The sequence below is a fragment of the Siniperca chuatsi genome, linkage group LG11 (genome assembly GCF_020085105.1).
Source record: "Siniperca chuatsi isolate FFG_IHB_CAS linkage group LG11, ASM2008510v1, whole genome shotgun sequence".
NCBI classification, from domain to species: Eukaryota; Metazoa; Chordata; class Actinopteri; order Centrarchiformes; family Sinipercidae; genus Siniperca; species Siniperca chuatsi.
Window position 1 is genome coordinate 7,406,218 of NC_058052.1, and position 18,693 is coordinate 7,424,910.

General features: G+C 40.1%; 1 protein-coding gene across 2 annotated transcripts in view; it reads right to left on the reverse strand.

The window, feature by feature from the left end:
• Positions 1-7,706: 7,706 nt before the first annotated feature.
• dntt (deoxynucleotidyltransferase, terminal) overlaps positions 7,707-18,693 on the reverse strand; it is a 75,549-nt gene continuing 64,562 nt past the window's right edge. For both annotated transcript variants that reach the window (XM_044215201.1, XM_044215200.1), the window contains exon 11: positions 7,707-10,025. In XM_044215201.1, coding sequence (XP_044071136.1) covers positions 9,939-10,025 — 87 coding nt within the window. In that variant the 3' untranslated portion in view covers positions 7,707-9,938. The remainder of the gene's footprint in view (positions 10,026-18,693) is intronic.

The following is an 18,693-nucleotide window of genomic DNA, read 5'->3' on the forward strand; positions in this document are numbered from 1 at the left end:
ATTATGACACTATATTCATTACATTTGGGTTTAATTACATTGAACAACAGTCTTTAGTTTCCCAGTCATAATTATGACATAATTATGAGAAGTTGGCACTATTTACAAGTCAGAAATTCATATTTACAATAACTCTGATACGACGTGAACGCAGCATTAGTATTTGTCTCCCCTTCCTGTGTTCAATCAACCATTCCTTCATTCAGCTGATCTCAGTCAGCAGTGGGTTATACTTGGTCACACCCACCTCTTAGATCAATACTGGGGACAGTATTTCATAACGGCAAAGTTCAAAGTTTGGGGGAAGATGGGATAATGAGTTCTGTTGCATTTTATATATCTGCGGTGATTTATTTCAAAGTAATCATATATGCCTACACCGGAGGGGTTCAGATGATAACAAAAAGAGGATAGGCTAACTTCATAGTTCCTAAATGACAAAGGTTACATTTGTGTTTTCACTTTGGAAAAAACAGAGGTCCAGGAAAATACTGAAGGCCTGTAAGTTACTTAAGTATGTAGATGATTAGGTTTCTATAGTAAATACTTCTAAACTGAAAACCAGGAGTGTTAGTTAGTTAAAAATACTTTAACTTACCTATAAAGCACATTCTTAATTATCTTGTGCCTTGTACCTACATGGATGTATCGGTAAGTGCTGTACTTCTACACATTAGTACAAATAATTACACTGTAAATCGGGATATACGCTGTACATTGCGGGCTGTAATTGAGAGCATTACCAAATATTATTTAGCAAAAAACTAATTATAAAGTCTATTAAACATTAGGGGATCAGCAGTCATTAAAATCACTGCTGTGAACTGAGGTCTCTTGTGTCAAAGTTGGATACTTTTTTCAACAAACCATCCACCACAATGAGGTTTTGTGGCAATATGTATCAACGTACAGTAGTACGCGTGTCTCAAAAGATAAAAATATACCTTAAAATATACCTTGTTTTAAGTGTTTGAGCAAACAAGCATTGGTTTTTATATACATTTTTCTGGTAAGGACACTCTCAGTCTTACCATTTGTATTGAAGAGGAGATGGAGCTAATAGAAGCTTTTCATAACGATCAATATGCAATTTTTAGGCAATCAACAGTGGAAATTAAACAGAGTTTTACATTAATTGGAAAATCAAAGCTGTTGCCATTTTGTGCTCTGAAGTAATCCAGCAGATTTCACACTTACTCTCACTCCATGGAGCAAAATCTAAAATTAACTGCAGAGAGACCGCCAATCATCTTGACAATGATCTCAGTTTACAGTGATTACCCTTAAAATGATGATAACACTCTACACCACCACCTTTAACAAACAAGAAATGTAAGATGTTATACAAACTAAGAAAACAGTCAAATAATACTCCAGACATGTAGCATTGCTTCATTGTTGAGAAAGGTGTGTGCTTATCCAAAAAGGCTAAAGGTAATACTTTACTGGACTATTGTCAACCTGCATTATAAGACCGACTGTTGCAGAGCACTTTATGTTTTCATTTTTTGCTCAATCCATCGAGAAGGCATGTGGCTTGGCCCTTGAGGGTGGCCAGACGTAGGTGTTTATTCAGCATGAAATGAGGTGAAGCCTAAAAATACATAGGGGTCGAGGGGGGCGCTGGGCGGGGTTAAATGGTTGGCCCTCCATTCAAAGAGCCACAGAATGAACAGCGCCGCCTCATTAGCAGCCTGATATGGAAGCAGGTCCATCTGGAATAGTGGGCAGAGGAACTGGAGAGACTGGGACTCAGCACAGGGAGAGAGGGGTCAGAAATAGCTCAAAGATGAACAGACTGACCGCAGGACACACACACACACACACACACACACACACAAAAGCACAGAAGCAAGCAGACAAAGGAGATACAGAGAAAGAAAGAAACTGTTAAAGTCAGAGACAATGTCAAACACATAAGACACACACCTAGATACATACAGCACAGAGACGCAAACAAACAGGTGCAGAGACATATACCTTCTACGTACACCATTATAGACACACACACCCACATACATTCACATTGTCAGATCTGCTGTAGTTTAAATCCACCCATACATTCTTTCAGCCCCTGAAAATTAAGAATCGTTTACTTTTGTTTAACCAATGGCATGAGACAACTTAGCTTCGGTTTAATTACTGCTACTTTAAAGGATTTTGGTACATGGCCAGTTAATAACGACAGAGGTCTAAGAGACAGGTTGATGGCTGAGATAAATTTATCGTCAAAGTTAGCTGAAGAAGGTCGAGCAAAGCAGTCAAAATATATATCAGGTTTTACATTTGTTTCTAAGGTTCCTGTGTTTGAAGATAAATCGTTACCGGTTCATGGCAGGATGTGATGAATTTCTTCTCCAATAGTTAAAATGTTATTATTAAAGAAACTCATGAAGTCGTTACTACTGAGAGCTATAGGAATACATGGTTCAATTGAGCTATGACTCCCTGTCAGCCTGGCTACAGTACTGAAAAGAAACCTGGGTTGTTTTTCTTTTCCTCTATTAATGATGAGTAGTAAGCTGCTCTGGCATTACAGAGGGCCTTCCTGTATGTTTTAAGACTGTCTAGCCAGACTAAACGAGATTCTTCCAGGTTGTTGGAACGCCATTTCCTTTCAAGCTTTCGTGATGTTTGCTTTAATTTGCGGGTTTTGGGGTTATGCCATGGAGCTTGCCTTGTTTGTTTTATTATCTTCTTTTTTAGAGGGGCGACAGAATCGAGTGTCGTTCACAGTGAGCCTGCAGCACTATCAATAAGGTGGTGAATTTGGGAGGGGCTGCGATTTGCATAGGAGTCCTCTGTTATATTGAGACAGATGGGATCGCTTTCTTGAATTTAGCCACAACACTATCAGATAGACATCTAGAGTAGGAGTTTTTGCCTAATGGCGTGTAGTCCAGTAATAGCAGTTCAAAAGTTATTAAATACTGGTCTGATAATGAAGGATTCTGTGGAAAGACTATTAAATGTTAAATTTCAATGCCGTATACCAGAACAAGGTCGAGAGTGTGGTTAAAACAGTGAGTGGCTTCATGTACACTCTGACAAAAGCCAATCGAATCTAATAATGAAATAAATGCAAATCATTATCAACGTCCACATGAATATTGAAATCACCTACAATAAATACATTATCTGTTTTAAGGACTAAACTCTGAGAATTCAGATAAAAATTCAGAATAAGGACCAGGAGCGCGGTACACTATAGCACAAATAATGGTTCTATTTTTTTCACACTTGACAAAGCTCCTCCAGAGCCACAGAAGACATTATCCAACTGTTATCTCAGGCTGACTAGTACTCCACATAACCATCAAACTGACTTTTATGTGCACAATTGGTGGAATTCCTCTTTGAACAAATATGTTATGAACACATGGAAATGTTTTAAGCAACAGCTGCCAGGTGAGAGTAAACAGACGGGTCGCAGATAACGCAGTCAACCTCTGTACCACACTGACTGCACCCTAGAAGGATTTTCCCCATTCTTGGATCTGCTATACCTCCTGTGGACGGAAATACAACTATCAAGAAAAGATCCTTTCATTCCAGTTGTACCACTTAATGTACATGATCTCTAGATACTCTGCTGCTACTGGCATGTTTGTTGACATTCTCTCTCTGCATGTATCAATAAAGTGAGACATCAGAAAATAGTTTATTTGCTCAAGTCATAAGAACCTTTTGCGGTTAAAAAACTATCGTCTTTTTTGCTTGTTTATGGAGAGGCCATGCAGTAGAGAGAGGTTAAATTTTAACAGAGAGAGAGAGAGCAAAAGTCAGGTGACAGTGAATAAAAAGGTAGTTAAGATAATATAGCTGAAATGCAAAGAGGACGCTTGAAAGTGTATGTTTATAGTGTTTTTGTTTGGGGAAATATAACAGGAAATATTAATTAATTTAATCAAAAATGTCATGCTCCCCATAGTTACAGTCAGTGGCATAGATGCAAACTTGCAGATACTGTACATTAAAGATCTTTACAACATAGACAAAAACAAAGAGAATATATATAAAGAGACAAATTTACACATGGACAGACTTACAGCCACACACACACACATTAACACAAACTTAAAATCACATACTGGAAAGAAAGCTGTGCATACAGACTCTCATACAAAGACAAACAGATCCGATTCTATCCCCCTGCCTGTTTGCCACAAAGCAGAAAGCAGAGGGAGGAGTGGAGTGTGGTGACATATTGCAGCAGATGGCTCATCTCCTCCTCCTCATCCTCCTCATCTCTTCCTCTCATTCCTCTGCCACCTGTGGAGGAGGACACACATTCTCCGAAACCGTCCGCCCTCCCTGAAAATCAAGGATGCAGGTCATTTATCATGAAAGGAGCAGGTCACCTCAAATTTAAGTTTGTTGTGAGAGTGCATGTAAGAAAGCATCATCGCTCCGTACTTGTCAGACCGAATGAGTCTGAAAGTCACAGTGACACCGATGGGAGTTTGTCTTTGTGAGCAAATTATCCCGAAGATCTATTTTAAACATCTCTACTGATCACACAAATCTTCAATTTCATTTCCTCTTTTTTTTTCAGGCAAATTAAAAGGGCTTGTGTTTTGCAGAAACTCTCAGTGGAAATTAGTTTTTATTTTGCCCTGGTATTTATCCAATGTAGAAATGTGTATGTACTTTATGTGTATATGCTATGTGAGAAATTTCTCAGCTCTCTTAAATAAGATTAAATGTGATTTGAACAAAAGAAGATCTGTAGAACTCCTAGGTGGTGACAGGGTCAAGATGAGAACTTTTTTTAAAAATCCTTTAAAAGTCCTTATTTCCATTTGATGCAGACGTCTCACATAGCGCACTCTTCTCTTCACTCTGTTCTTTTGTTTCAGAGACAGCCAAAGCCATGTATCGGCTTCACTTCTCTCCGGCTGAGTTGACGTTGTGACAGGCCTTGAGAGGCAAGGATACACAGTGTCCTTATTCTGTCACCTTCCCCCATTGGCTGACTGGCCCCAACACATGCATTCAAACCCCTACAGCACAGCCAATAAATCACTGTCTTCTGATACAATACAAGAGAAAGTTTGCTCAAGGAGCTCGGCTCAGACATTATCAGTGTTTGGTCCCGATCTATTTTGGTCCTCCCCTTTTCAGTTGCTGGATGTTTGACGTGAAAGGATAGATATGCCAGTGGCTCAAACTGTGAAGACTGTGGTGTTCTTCGCTGCATTAATGGTTTGGATAATAATCAAACTGATCTGGATTTGTGTGCCTGCTCCTTTTTGGCATTCCATTCACAGATGCTTGCTCTCACCTCTGAGGAATGTGTCCACACAATTATTCACATTAAACACTTACTCACTCATTGTTCATCACGACCTTTTGTCACGTAACTTTGAGAGGAAAGTGACACTTCACATTCCATCTTCAGACCATCTCTGGAGAGGCCTTACGGTTGATGCATGTTCCCCTGGGTACACGTGTCCTCCGCAAAGAGACACCCATTAATCTTTGACCACTTCCTATCAATGCAAACCATCCCCCATATCATCAGCATTTTGTGTCTCTTTGTAGGCATTTGTGTCTTTGTGGTAGCTTTGCTTCTCCTCATGGTCATTTTCCGCCCCTTTGTGATCATTTTGCATCTATTTGTGATCGTTTGCCGTCTCTTTGTGGTCATTTTGTGTCTCTGTTGTAATTTCGCGTCTATTTGTGGTCGCTTTGCATTTGTTTGTGGTTGTTTTGCGTCACTGTTGTAATTTTGTGTCTATTTGTGGTTGTTTTGCATATCTTTGCAGTCGTTTTGTGTCTCTTTGTGGTAGCTTTGCTTTTCTATGTGGTCATTTTGCGTCTCTGTTGTAATTTTGCGTCTAGACCCGTTCAGTCCATCCATGACCCAGTATCCAGGTGTACATGCTTATTAAAAGGTCAGGAGTGAGGCTGCGATGCGAAGACACAGAATGAGTGAGACCCGGCTGGCATATACCATCAAGGTGTCAATATGAAGCTCCTGTGCAATGATGGATCTGGCTGAGTTAAAAGAATGGATGACTGCAATGATTGAAGGCTTTTGGCACTGGAATGACACTGAGGGATTGGAAATGATTGCAAAGGTAGAAATGAAAACTGATTGTATGGCAAAATACATTTTTGTCAGCAAATCAAGCACTTTTATGCAAATTCTTGCAAGCAATTTTTCATGTATTCACACATCTGTCATCTCAGTCAGACCTCAGACATCAAGCATGCAAAAAAAAGGGAGTGTTTGCCAGACTGCGAGGAGCCAAAGGCGATGATTTGCATAGAAAATGGCCATATGTGATTGGCTGAAAGTGATGAATAAACAAATGAGTTAGATCTGAGGCTTTAGAGTTGGACCTCAGCAAAAACAATTTCTCTGAGCGAGATTTAAATTTGGGCAGCAATGAGTTAATAGAATTTGTCAAGTCATTTCTCGATCAAATATTTAGCCTGTGTAAAGCAGCAACAAGTACAGCAGTGTCTGAACACTAGTTGGCACTAGTTCTTAACTTTTTTTCTTTTTTCAGTTTTAAGCATATCATAATAAAGGTCAGTGGGCTGTTTCACTGGGAGAGAATAAGGTAGTAGGAGAGGCAAAGTAGATTGTTTGTTGGTTTGGTAGTGACATTTTTTGTCAGACACCCAATGTTCACAGTTGTGTATATGTGTACCTATCTATCTCTTTTCAATGACGACATACACCAAAAGAGCTTGACTCTGCAAAACATTTACTTTTGTCAATATTATTTGGTTTTATAACTTGCCTAAAACAGGACTTGAATCATTTTCAACACATTTGACATTTTATTGATATAACCCTGAGTCTAAAATATTAAAAAAATTTATATGACAGTTTTTAAAAATAAATGTTAAATGAAAAATAGCCACTAAATAATGTGCTACTGTGTGTTAAACCAACGGTCTGCTGTAAGTCATTTTCAAATCTGAGATTCTGTAGCTCTGTCCCCTCGTTCAGTCTGGTGATTTGAGCCACACAACTCAACGGGCTAATAGTTACGCTTCAACCTATCTTTTAACCATTCTAAAACTTCCACTTGTGTGTATTTAATCAACTCGTGAACTGACTGCCAGCGATTTCACTGTGACATCAGAGCTCACCCAAGAGCCTGCAGCTCACCTGCCTGTGTTCATTATGTGGAGGTCAAGGTGCTGCTGCCAGGATTGTCCTGATAACACGGTGACTAAACATTCCCAAACAAACACATCAGCTGGACAAGCTGTGACTAATTTACCTCATAAGTAAAGTCCAAATTACAATGATCCATACAATAATAACTCAACTCATAATCCACTCTTGGAAAAAGGGGAGGTTATTGATGTCAAGGATGATGTATGGATTGATTACAGAACGTTCTTTAGCTGCTACTGACACCTTGGTCCTTCTTAAAAAACCTGATGTCACCCATCTTTTGCTTTTCAGAGGGTATTTTCGCCATTCATATTTGAATTCAAAATTGAAATATACAGTAATATCAACTGACTTGTGTTTGTTATATCCAGCAGTGAAATTATTTTCAGTTCTGTGATGTTTGAATCGTCAGTACCATCTGCTTCAAATTTACCACCATTCATCAGTGGTAACTAACTACATTTACTCAAGTACTGTACTTAAGGACTGAAATTTTGTCATTTTTAGTTCCACAACATTTATTTGACAGCTATATGTTACTAGTTACTTTGAACATTATGATTTTACATACACAAAAAATTGACAAGCTTTTATAGGTTAAGTTACCCAACAGTAGTGTAAAGTAGTTGAAATTAGCTCCACAATGCATAAGTATGAACAATCCAACAATATAATGTATAATAATATGCACAGGGTTGATTTTACATATTGAGTACCACATCTGTAGTTGTACTTCAGTAACATTGTGAATGCAAATCTTTTACTTGTAATGGAGTATTTTTACATTGTGCTATCGGTACTTTTTGGTTATTCCAGGGTTGCCAAATCATCAGGTCAAGCGTCCCCTAAATGTCGCTTTTTCAATCTCCATCACAATAGTTCACTTTTTGCAGAAAAGACACAAACCTGGCACCTCTGCACAGACCTCACAGCTACCAAGAGAAGTTAATATGACAAGATTGTTAATATTGGTAGGGACAATTCAGCAACACATTAACATTTGTAGGAATGTGTCCCGACTTATAATCACTGTAATCAGTTGTATTGTTGGCATTCACAGTTATCTCCTACAGTATAGTCAGCTAAAGTAACTAAGAGAAAAGATGGTCTCACTTAATACGTGATACCACACAAATGTATTTGCTCCGTGGGGATTGAAATGGAGGAAATTGGAGCAGATAGCGTTAACATACTACACTTAATTCTTTGTTTTTCAGCTGTACAAACAGTTTAAGACTCTCTAAGACCAAAACAGCAATGTGTGAATTCTTAAATTGAGTGCTACAGCCTTTTAATCCCTTTACACTGATGAATATTTAATGTGAAAGTAGAAAGAGATCCAATTCGCACTTGAAAAACAATTAGGAAAAAGAGAGCAGGACAAATGTAAATTTATTGAGGTCAACTTGATTTTTGTATTTAATTTTTTTTTTTACTCTTGAGAGACCTCCTATTTTTTGGTAAGAATTCATCCCGCTTTAAAGTGAAAACATTAGATAACCCAGGAGGGCAGGGTGCCACACTTGCTCCATCTGGGTAACACTGCAACTCAGAAGTTTGTTTTGTGTCAACAAGGTTGAGAGAGCGACACAGCGGGAGAGAAAGAAAGACAGAGACCATGAGGGAGAAAGAAGAAAGGGTGGTGGGAGGAGGCCCGGGTCGAGTCCTCAAAGTGCCGGACTGTTCTACTTAAAGATCTTTAAATAGGGTGATTCACTAGAATGCCTTGCTCTCATCTTTCTCTGCTCTCGTTGAGGCACCATGGGACAAACCGGGGGCTGAGCATCATGGGAAAGTGGGTTAGGGTGTGGGCAGCCGGGCAGGTCGTGTCAGACTTACCCAAATTGCCCACAGGGATCAATAAAGTTTCTTCATTAGTGGATCATTGTCCTACAGAGCCACCGTACGCTTGAAAAATAAGGACACAAATCTTGATGAGCAACCATCATACATAAAACATAAGCCAAAGTCAAACCAATAAGATAATGGATGTTTTATGCACTGGAGCCAGAGTTGTTTTGAATGCCAATATCCATCCATGTGGTTAGTGGACTCATTTACCTTCCATCTGAATTCTTCACGATTTCCCGGTGCAGCTGATTGCTTCTAATTTCAGCCGAGCATCTGGGGAAGAGGATTCATTGTGGAACAAGAGCGGAGACTGTGGGTCTTTGGATAGCGGCATGCCAGCTAAACGATCTCCAGTGGACGTAGGCTTAAATGGAGGCTAAATGGCGACGCCAAACACTCCTCAATCTGAAGCTCATTACCCGCCTCTCAATTCCCCAGAGACCTGGCTCAGCTTCACGCCAAGCACTTTCCTGCCAGGAGGAGGGTGATTACAACATTTTGCTCGACAAAAGCTCCCTTCCCCCTCGCTTTTCTCATCGTTTCCTGTCTTCTCCCTCACCCTCCCTTTCTCTCCGTGGTCACCCCCTTCACTCTTTTGCTTCTCTCTGTGTTTCTTTCAGACTCCCTCACTCCTGCACCTCGCAGGCACCCAAGGCGATTCACACATCTGACTGATTTGTCTTTGTGTCCTGCCTATGATTACAACACTTAGCCATGAATGGTATAGAAGAGTGTTTACTCGCTAACAGACAATAAGCAGAATTATGAATCATACACCAGCGTGTAATCCAGACAACAACAACAACAACGGCAACAACGACACAAAACTGTATGGAAATCAAAAGCTGTTTGAAAGTGAATCACAGGAGAGCCGCAGAACAGCAAGCAGATGGGATAAACACTAATGTGCGCACAGGGTATCATCCAGCCAGTGAATAGCAGAGGCCTACGCATTCCTCTGCCAAGGCTCGATGTACTCGAGACCCAGATGGGCAAAGATGTCCTTTTCAGTCGTAGCTGCCAGGAACTCTTTCTAGAGAGAGGACAAACAAACAGAAAGTCAGTGACTTGTGCAGAAATGTGCAGGAATTTGCCTCAGTAACACCAGTCCAAATCCAGAAATTCTCAATTTTAAGCTTCACTATTCCTGAAAAAGTTCATGTCTTGTACTTGCAGCCTTAACTGTGCTTGTATTTCGACGCCTATCTCCACTGCAAGCTGTCAATATCAATTTAGGATTTTATTCGCCCAGTTTGTGTCAAGGCTCAAACACGCCGTGACTGTGCAGATTTACATTTGATCGTCCACCTCCCTCCCAACTCATAAACACTCTAACCTTGCTCTAAGTGATTGCACTCTTCACCAGATGAGTATTTCCCCTGACAAATCATGACAGGGCTATTAACTGCTGGCCGTCTACCGACACCATGCGATGGGCTATGTCTCTATAGGAGTGGTGATGAGGCCTGACTCACCTTGGAAGCGGGACAGCCTGGAGAGAGAGAGGGCTGTGATTCTGACACATCCTGCCTTCAAGTGCTAAACTGGACCTGACACGTTGCGAAGCGATGGCAGAAAAACCAAGAGCATGTCGGCTCCCACTGCCAGCCGAAGGCAGAGATAACTGAGAGCAACTAGTAGGCAGCCAGGAGAGGGAAAAACACTACACGTCTCCCAACATACTGGCTTGTTATTTATAATGCAAATGACAGGTTAGCCATGCGGCTGGGAGGTTTGGGTTCACACTGCATGACGCTCTGTTCATGTCACACCTCTTTAATTCTCTTTTAAGCCTAGATTTGGGTTAAATTTAAAGCCTAATCCGGTTTATACAACTTGGATCTCACTTGACTTTGGACTGTTTGGGTGATCATTTGACCGTTCACCTGTGTTTGCTTAACTCTTTGAACCAGTGGCTATTATTGCTCGGTCTCCAATCCCTTTATTTGCTGGCATACCATTAATTGTTATTTTCAGGATAAATTAAGCTACTCACAGTGGTACTATACATGTTCTGGAACAGGTTTGAACACATTTTCAAATTATTTATATTACTATACAGTATTTTGAGATTTTTACACAAGGGTTCCCATATGCTTTGATGTAATATAAACTTGAAGTATAAAGTTGCCATGGAGACATTAGCCCCATTTTTTTAAGTCTATTTCTTTTTTTCAAATCTGCACCCTGATCTGCTGCATTAGCTGCTAGCAGTTCATGTTTATATACAATTAAGTAACTGGGTTACAGTCAGCTTTCTCCAGTATCATTTCTTAAATGTTGTAATAGGGGATTAGAGACACCTGGGCTGTGTTCAGCCCTGACAAAATGAAGCAAAACGTTTATTATTAACTGAAACGGTGGTGCCTTGAACACCCTGTTGTATACACAAGGCCTTTAAAATATGGCGAGAAAACATACCTCAAAACCTGTCGCACACCGTTTCGAGGAAACATGACGTTCAACCCAGAAACCGTGGCAAAACGGTGCGCACCATTTTCAGATTGAACGTGCCTCTGGTTTCCCCAGGTAGATTTCTCCTGGAAACTGTTAAATTCAGACACATTCGCACTGTGAGGAAAAGCTCCACTCTGTCCTTCTGTCATACCCTTTTTACACCAAACGCAGGCGACTGACTTCACATTGCCAGTAGATGAGTTTGCCTTTTCTGGTTTCCCTGGGTTACGGTGTTTGTGTGCTCTGAAAGGCGTCACAGCTCTGATATAAAGTCACAGCTGACGGACTGTTAGCCATTAGCCTAGCATGCTAATACTACATAAACGTATGGATGAGACATTTATGGATATCCGCAGATAGAAATAGATGAAAGAGTCGCGCCGGAAAAGGGGCACGTAAACACACTGGCTGTTACCACGGAAGTACAGACAACTATCACTACATTACTTTTGATTCTTAAGAAAACATCTAAACATGATGATTATTAGGCGAGATCTAAAGATATAAAGAGTGTCTTTTTTATGATTTATAAGCAGATTTATGGTTTATTGTGATCTGAGATACTACAATCTCTGGTGTTGATCTGGGGTGCCAGTTTGGATGCAAATTGTGTAAGTCAGGTTCACGGGATAAAACCTGTATTATCATCTGACTGCTTGTGTTCCTTGCCCTGTCGGATGATGGAAATGATGGCCAAAACTACAAAAATAAGACCCCAGTTGTAAAAACCCATCATATCCTTTAAGGTCCATCTGTGGACTCTTAGGTGAGATGAATATCTGAGGTTAGTTCTGTTTCTAGCTCTCATTTTTCTCTTGCACACAAAAACATTAAATCAGTGCTGTCCATAGAAACATTATCATTATCTCTTTCACAAAGAACAGTGCATTGTTAGTGAAACAGTGTTATATTTGAGTGAAACCATCCCCAGGCCCATTAAGTGGTCCACCGCTGCCAGTATTTTTTACTGTGCTCATAACCCTGAGCCCATTTATTGCTATAACCCCCCAACCACATGAAATACAGACACACATCGCTGAAATGAATGATGCGGCAAGCTATACTGTATTAAACATACAGATGGAGGCAGGGACGGAGGAAGAATGAAAGAAAACAGGAAAGAAAGCAGGACAACGCTGATGTGATTTGGAGTAAATCCACATTTCTACCAACACATGGCAGGGCTTAGGAAACTGAAGACAACGCAGGAGATCCAACTGAAGGAGAAAACACAGAGCACAGATGAGATTCTCAACAATACCAATTTAGCCATTGTCCTGGATCAGGGCTAAAGCCCTCTCTCCGCTGCACTGTCCACTTTCCTCAATTCCTACAATCCTCACACGCCCTCAGGGAGACGCTGCTTTATTTACTTTGCACGACACAGTGTGGGCTCTCCGAGAGATAAATCCACAAACCTTATGAATCACTGAGTTCTCCCCTTTAGGCATACACAGGGAAACTATACTTGAAATGGCAAAAGCAGCGTCTATTCCAGAGCTTTTTGGTATATCAAAAAGAGCCTAGAGTTTAAGAACAGAGCAGTGGTTAATTAGAAGGAGAGGTTATCTGTCTGAGACACTCAGGTTCTCAGTGACTGGCAAGCCATCAACACCACTAGCCTGAATGGAAGCTGTGTGTGTTACTGCGAGCCAGTGTCCTTGACTTAATAAGCCGCTAATCAGCTACATGTTTCTCTGTCCGCCTCGTAATGACATCCCTGGTGGACGTGAACACATATCAGTTCCTGCAAAACATCTGCCCCTTCTCTGCTGCCCGTCATCCTCTCTCTGCCACCCGGCCCACTGCTTGATGGATGGACCTGATGGACATGGCTGCCTGCCCGGCTCCAGCCCGACTCAACTGACACATCAAAGAGAGAGAGAGAGAGAGAGAGAGACAGAGAGACAAAGAGACAGAGAGAAAACCTGGATAGCTGTTCAACACTACCCTGCCAGCAAGTATCTGAAGGACAGAAACATGGAGGAAGCTCAACATCAGGCAAAATGAGCATAACCACTGAAAAACAAAAAAGAATAATATTGGCCTCATGTCCGAATATGCACATTATAAAAAATAATACTGGAAATCAACTTATCTTTTATTAACTTGATTTTTATTTCAAGTTGCCAAGTTAAAATGATTTTTGAGCTCCATTTCAGATCTCACGCTCATCATGAAGTCTTGTGAGTTGAAATGAGATGAACGAATGTGAGTGTTCACTAATCTCATCAAATTAACTTTCTGAAGAAACACAGTGAGCATATTGGCTTATTTCCCATATATATAGGTTAACACCCTCCTCAAAGTCTCGTTACAAAGGAAACTCGCTCTACGTGTGTTAAGACATAGTTGTCTCCTGTGATTATAATGAAAACGATGCTAACCATGGACAGATGTCCACTTCGTTTCTGAGTAGTTGTGTTTTTTCTGAAAGTTTGGAATGGTGGATGGCTCTAAATACTACGATACCCATGAGCCTCAGCTGCTGTTGCAATGCAGGAAAGTAGAGGTTTAGAAAAGTCAGGACACTGCAATTTTTGCATTAGGAACAATAGGCTGCGATTCATCCGTAATCCGAAAGTGACCTGATTTGTGTTAGCTGTGCAAAGAACAGCATTTTAAGCTAATTGATTGGATTATTCTTGCCAAAATGCGCCTGTTTTTATTTTAACAATGTATCAAATTAGTGATGAACCCATTGGAGGATTATTACTGAACTCTGCAGTTCCCCTCAGCACTACAGAGCTGATTTTTTTGCAGGTTTTTCTGTTGAGGTTCAGTCCTATCGCTTCCATCAACCCCATTTCCAGCCACAGCAAGCAGCTTCTATAAAAGCAACACCAAACAGCTAAAAAAATAGAGACTAGCTGTGTGTGTGTGTCAGGTGGCCAGAAACATGACTCCAAATGAATGCTAAAGTTGCTCTATGTCGGTGTAAATAGGCAACCGTTTGCTAACATTTTCACACAACAGCGTCAAATGGTGACAATATGTGAATGTTTTACAGCTTGTTGCGCTGCCCCCAAGTGGCCAAAATTCAATGAATGCCAGAGGCTATAGACAACCGCAGATGTTGTTAAACTCTGTTTTTTATATTAAAAACCACATCTGTTTAATGCCAGAATGTTTGCTTGGCAATGTTAACTGTTAGTGTGTGTACAGTAAAAAGCTCAGCTTGGCCACAGGAGCAATGACCATGTATCAAGAACTGGAGTATTGAGGTCAGATTGAATGGCAGATGCACATAAAGCTTTCAAAAGCATCAGTTTCAACATGTTGTAGTTTCACGAGTCTAACGGTGAGAGGAACATATTCAGAGTATTTTATGTTTCAGGTCATCCACCTTTATATAAAGAGTCCAAGGCTCTGAAAGGCACACTCAAAGCCACAAAGAAATGTGATGGGGTTTTTTTTTCACACGAATTTCAGGTTATCAAATCAGTCTCCTTTTTTTATTTGGACTTTCTTCTTCTCACTGACAGTTAGAAATAGATTACTTTATTGCCAGGAGATCACAATAAAAAAATGCTTTGATTTTCTTTAAGTTAATTTGTCTTTATTGCAGCACACAGGAAAGGGCTGACAGGGAAGTCGATTATGCCCCCGTGTCTTCCTCCTGCAACGATCCGCCACACACCCACACTCCCCCTGTGCTCTGGTCTGCGAGAGCTCAGTTCATAGGACAGCCGGAGCAACCAGAGAGGGCACAGACACCTCACTAATCACACAAGCAATTAGTGCAAGCGTCATAAAGCACCGCTGCCTATAAAACAGCTATTGAGTTTAGTGTTATCGTCATTACCTATCCTTCCCTAGCTTGCTAATCAGCCCATGCACTGGGCAGAGAGGCAGACGGGTAGAAAAAAATGAATTCCTAATCAGAAACAATGGGATCCTCACTCGACATCCCTGGTGTTATGGCTCTTTGCTCCCGTGGAGGAGTAAACATTTGCAAATCAAAGTTATTTAGTTGATTAGGCTGCCCAAAGGTAATGAACAGATAAAGAGTTTGAGAGAAGTGTAACAAAAGCTCAGTGTTTTTCCAGTGTCCTTGTAATGCTGCCGAAGTAGAATTTTGACACTTCTAAATTCATATTTTCTTTTGCATATCATTGTCATTGAATAAAGGAATTGGAATGAAGCAATGACAATTTATGACATATTTCTTCAGGATGTTACGATGCCTGTCAGAGCCGTGGCAAAACTGCTGCTTGCTCCCCATGAATGCAAAGAAAGTCGTTATTTGTTAGCACTTTAAAAGTTCACACAACTCTTTCTTTATTCATTCCAGTTGTTTTATTACTTTAATATCAGCCTTCAAATGTTCTCTTGTATCTGTCTCACTCAGAGCCACATAGACAACAATGATATGTTCACGACTACATACATGGTTTAAAGTCATGTCATACAAGTGAGATGATTGAGAGGAAGTGGCCACTTACAGCTTCATTAGTTTAATAATTTGTAAATGTTTTCACCATAGTCAGTGGGACTCTTCCCTTCACATCCAAAACTACCGAAAGAATGGCAAAGATTTTAAGTTGTTGCCACTATTTGTTGTTGGCAGTGAAAATGTCACTGAATGAATGTGTAATGTGAATACAGACGTACTATTTACTGATGTAATTAAGTTCGATAACATTGGCATTGTCAACCAACAAACGCAATCAACATTTCTCAGTTGCAGGGACAGGGGATTTCCAAACATGAAAAAAGTGTTGTTCGTTTTTCAGCAAACTCCTCCCTACAGCCAGATATAATAACAATATATTAATTAAAAATACTTCACCTCTAATTAAAGCAAGACTAAGTCACTTTTGAAAAAAATAAATATTGCATTCATTCTCTTACATATGAAAAGTTGAATTCATAAGCAATAGAACGGACTGTTCCAGCAGTCTTGCTTTAAAGCTCATGAGAACAATCAAGTCGTTAGTTAACTTACTAAATTATTATTGCAGTTATACACATGACCTCAAGTGGTTGAACTTCTCACTTGCTGCAGCGATGTAGAAGTGAAATACTGCTTTTCAGCCTGGTGTTAAGTTACTCTCCAAGGCTGTGTGACTGATTAGTTAGTATGTTCTGTATATACAGTGTCTTAATAATGGACGTTCTGCACATCCATAACTGTAGTAAAGATGGCACAGTAACAAATATGTTATTTACTGAAGTAATGAAGTTAGATGACGCTGACATTTTCAACAAGAACAGTGAAAACCACAGTTAATCCACCATTATTAGTTTTTCTCCATATAATAACAATGTGTTCATTTAAAGGCATTACTTTAGTTTTAATTCCAGAGAGGATAGGTACTAAAAAGTAATCTTTCAAGTTAATGTATTTCCTTAATAATGTCCATGCAAAAACCAAAGAGGGTGCAGCTTCTAAACTCAGTGCTACAATGATAAATGTAATTAAATGGCTTGGTGATTCACACCTACTTCTTAATGTTAAGAAGAACCATTTGCATGTTTTTTTACAAAGACACACTCTACATCTGACCACAAAGTCTATGTGTCTGGACAGATCATCCTAGTAGTCTCTCATGTAAAATGTCTTGGTATTATCTTCGACTCTACATATCCTTCAAAAAACAAGTGAAAAAAGTAATGCAAATAACCAAATACAACCTGGCTGGGAATGCAAAATGGCTCTGGATTTTTTGACTCAAACTGAGTCAAAACTGTCTCTTTGTTATTTGTCCATCTTGCTCCACTCCGCTATTTATCCATGTAATGTCACCCCATAACAGAGATGGGAAAGGGGCGGGGCTCAGGTTATGTTAGAATCAACTGGGCCAAAAGTAATTGGCTGGGAGAGAGAGTCTGACAGATATAATACCCAACCACAGTGGGTTGGGTATTATATCTGGGTTGACTGGACCACACTGGTGCGCAATCAAAGACGCATCGCTCTCTGACTCTTCCTCATATGTTAATGAAAGCACTGAGCCCAAAGGTCAGGGGAGGGGTTTAAAGATGTGATTGGGCCAGCCCAGTGTCAAGAAAAAAAACACAATGGGCCGAACTACCTGTTTTATGGGCCAGTCAGACAAAAAAAAAAAAAAAAGACAGTTGTCTCGGCCCAAAAGGCATGTCGGCCCACTGGGAAAGTGCCCGGTCTGCCAGATGGCCAGTCCAGCCCTGCTAACTACTGAAGTTCATGACTGAAATTTGGAGGCATCTTGTGAACTTGTGAAGTGTGAGAACTGCTGTCTGCCACAGTCGTATGAATTCGTTCTCTCTAATCTGTGGAGCCTGTAATTGTAGCTTGACTCTTCCTCATATGGACCCAAACAGAACACTCTTCTAATGATAACAATAAATTAACTTTCTCTGCTCCACTGAAGCCCATAAATAATTAATTGGTTTGTTGAAGAGTGGCTGGTTTGCATGACCAATATGCTTCCTGCTCCAGACAGCGTGATCGGATGCTGCTGCCTCAGCATTCCTTTCACTCTGTTCAATTAAAACAGCACAATGGCAAAATATGAGCTTTGTTTGGGCATTTTAACCACACGTTTTTGTACTGATATGAGCCAGAGTCATTTGACCGGTCACACTATGGGAGCAGCAGCAAATCATGGGATTGGGCAGGAATATGCTATACCTGAAGGTTAGACATGCAGGCTGTGACCAGCAAAACATTTAAAAATAAACAGGTAAACTAGTAAGAGGTTAAGTAAGTGGTTTTTCCCAGTTTTGGAGACACATTTGAAAATAAAGTAAGCTGTCATTACATATATTTTTTGCTCCCATACTGTAGTAATAGATGTATCTGGGTTGAAGACGGAAGAAAACAAGCTGCCATTGCTGTGGTGGTACTTGACTTTTAAACTCGCTCAACAACAGTGTAATGTATGAAAGGATTTTAGTTTTGAACTGCTTTTGCCTATAAATATGAGTGGGAGATCCTGTAGAACCTGTTACATGTTGAAAACATAGTCATCAAAATGCAATTGAAATGAAGCTTTTAATGCAAAACACTAAATGACCAAAACCCTTTGTCCAGTTTTAAGACTGATGTCTGTCTGTTTGTGTTCAAGACTTGTATTAAATAATGTATTCTTTCTGGTTACAATGCAAGAAATCATGGATTGCAAGTTTGTTGATTTATAATTATAAGCTAGCAAGTAATGCCGGCTACACATAACTTTTATTTTTTTTCCCCCCAAAGCTGTCAAACTAGTGTTTTGAGACTAAGAAACTTCCACATTTACATGGGCAAATTTCATCTG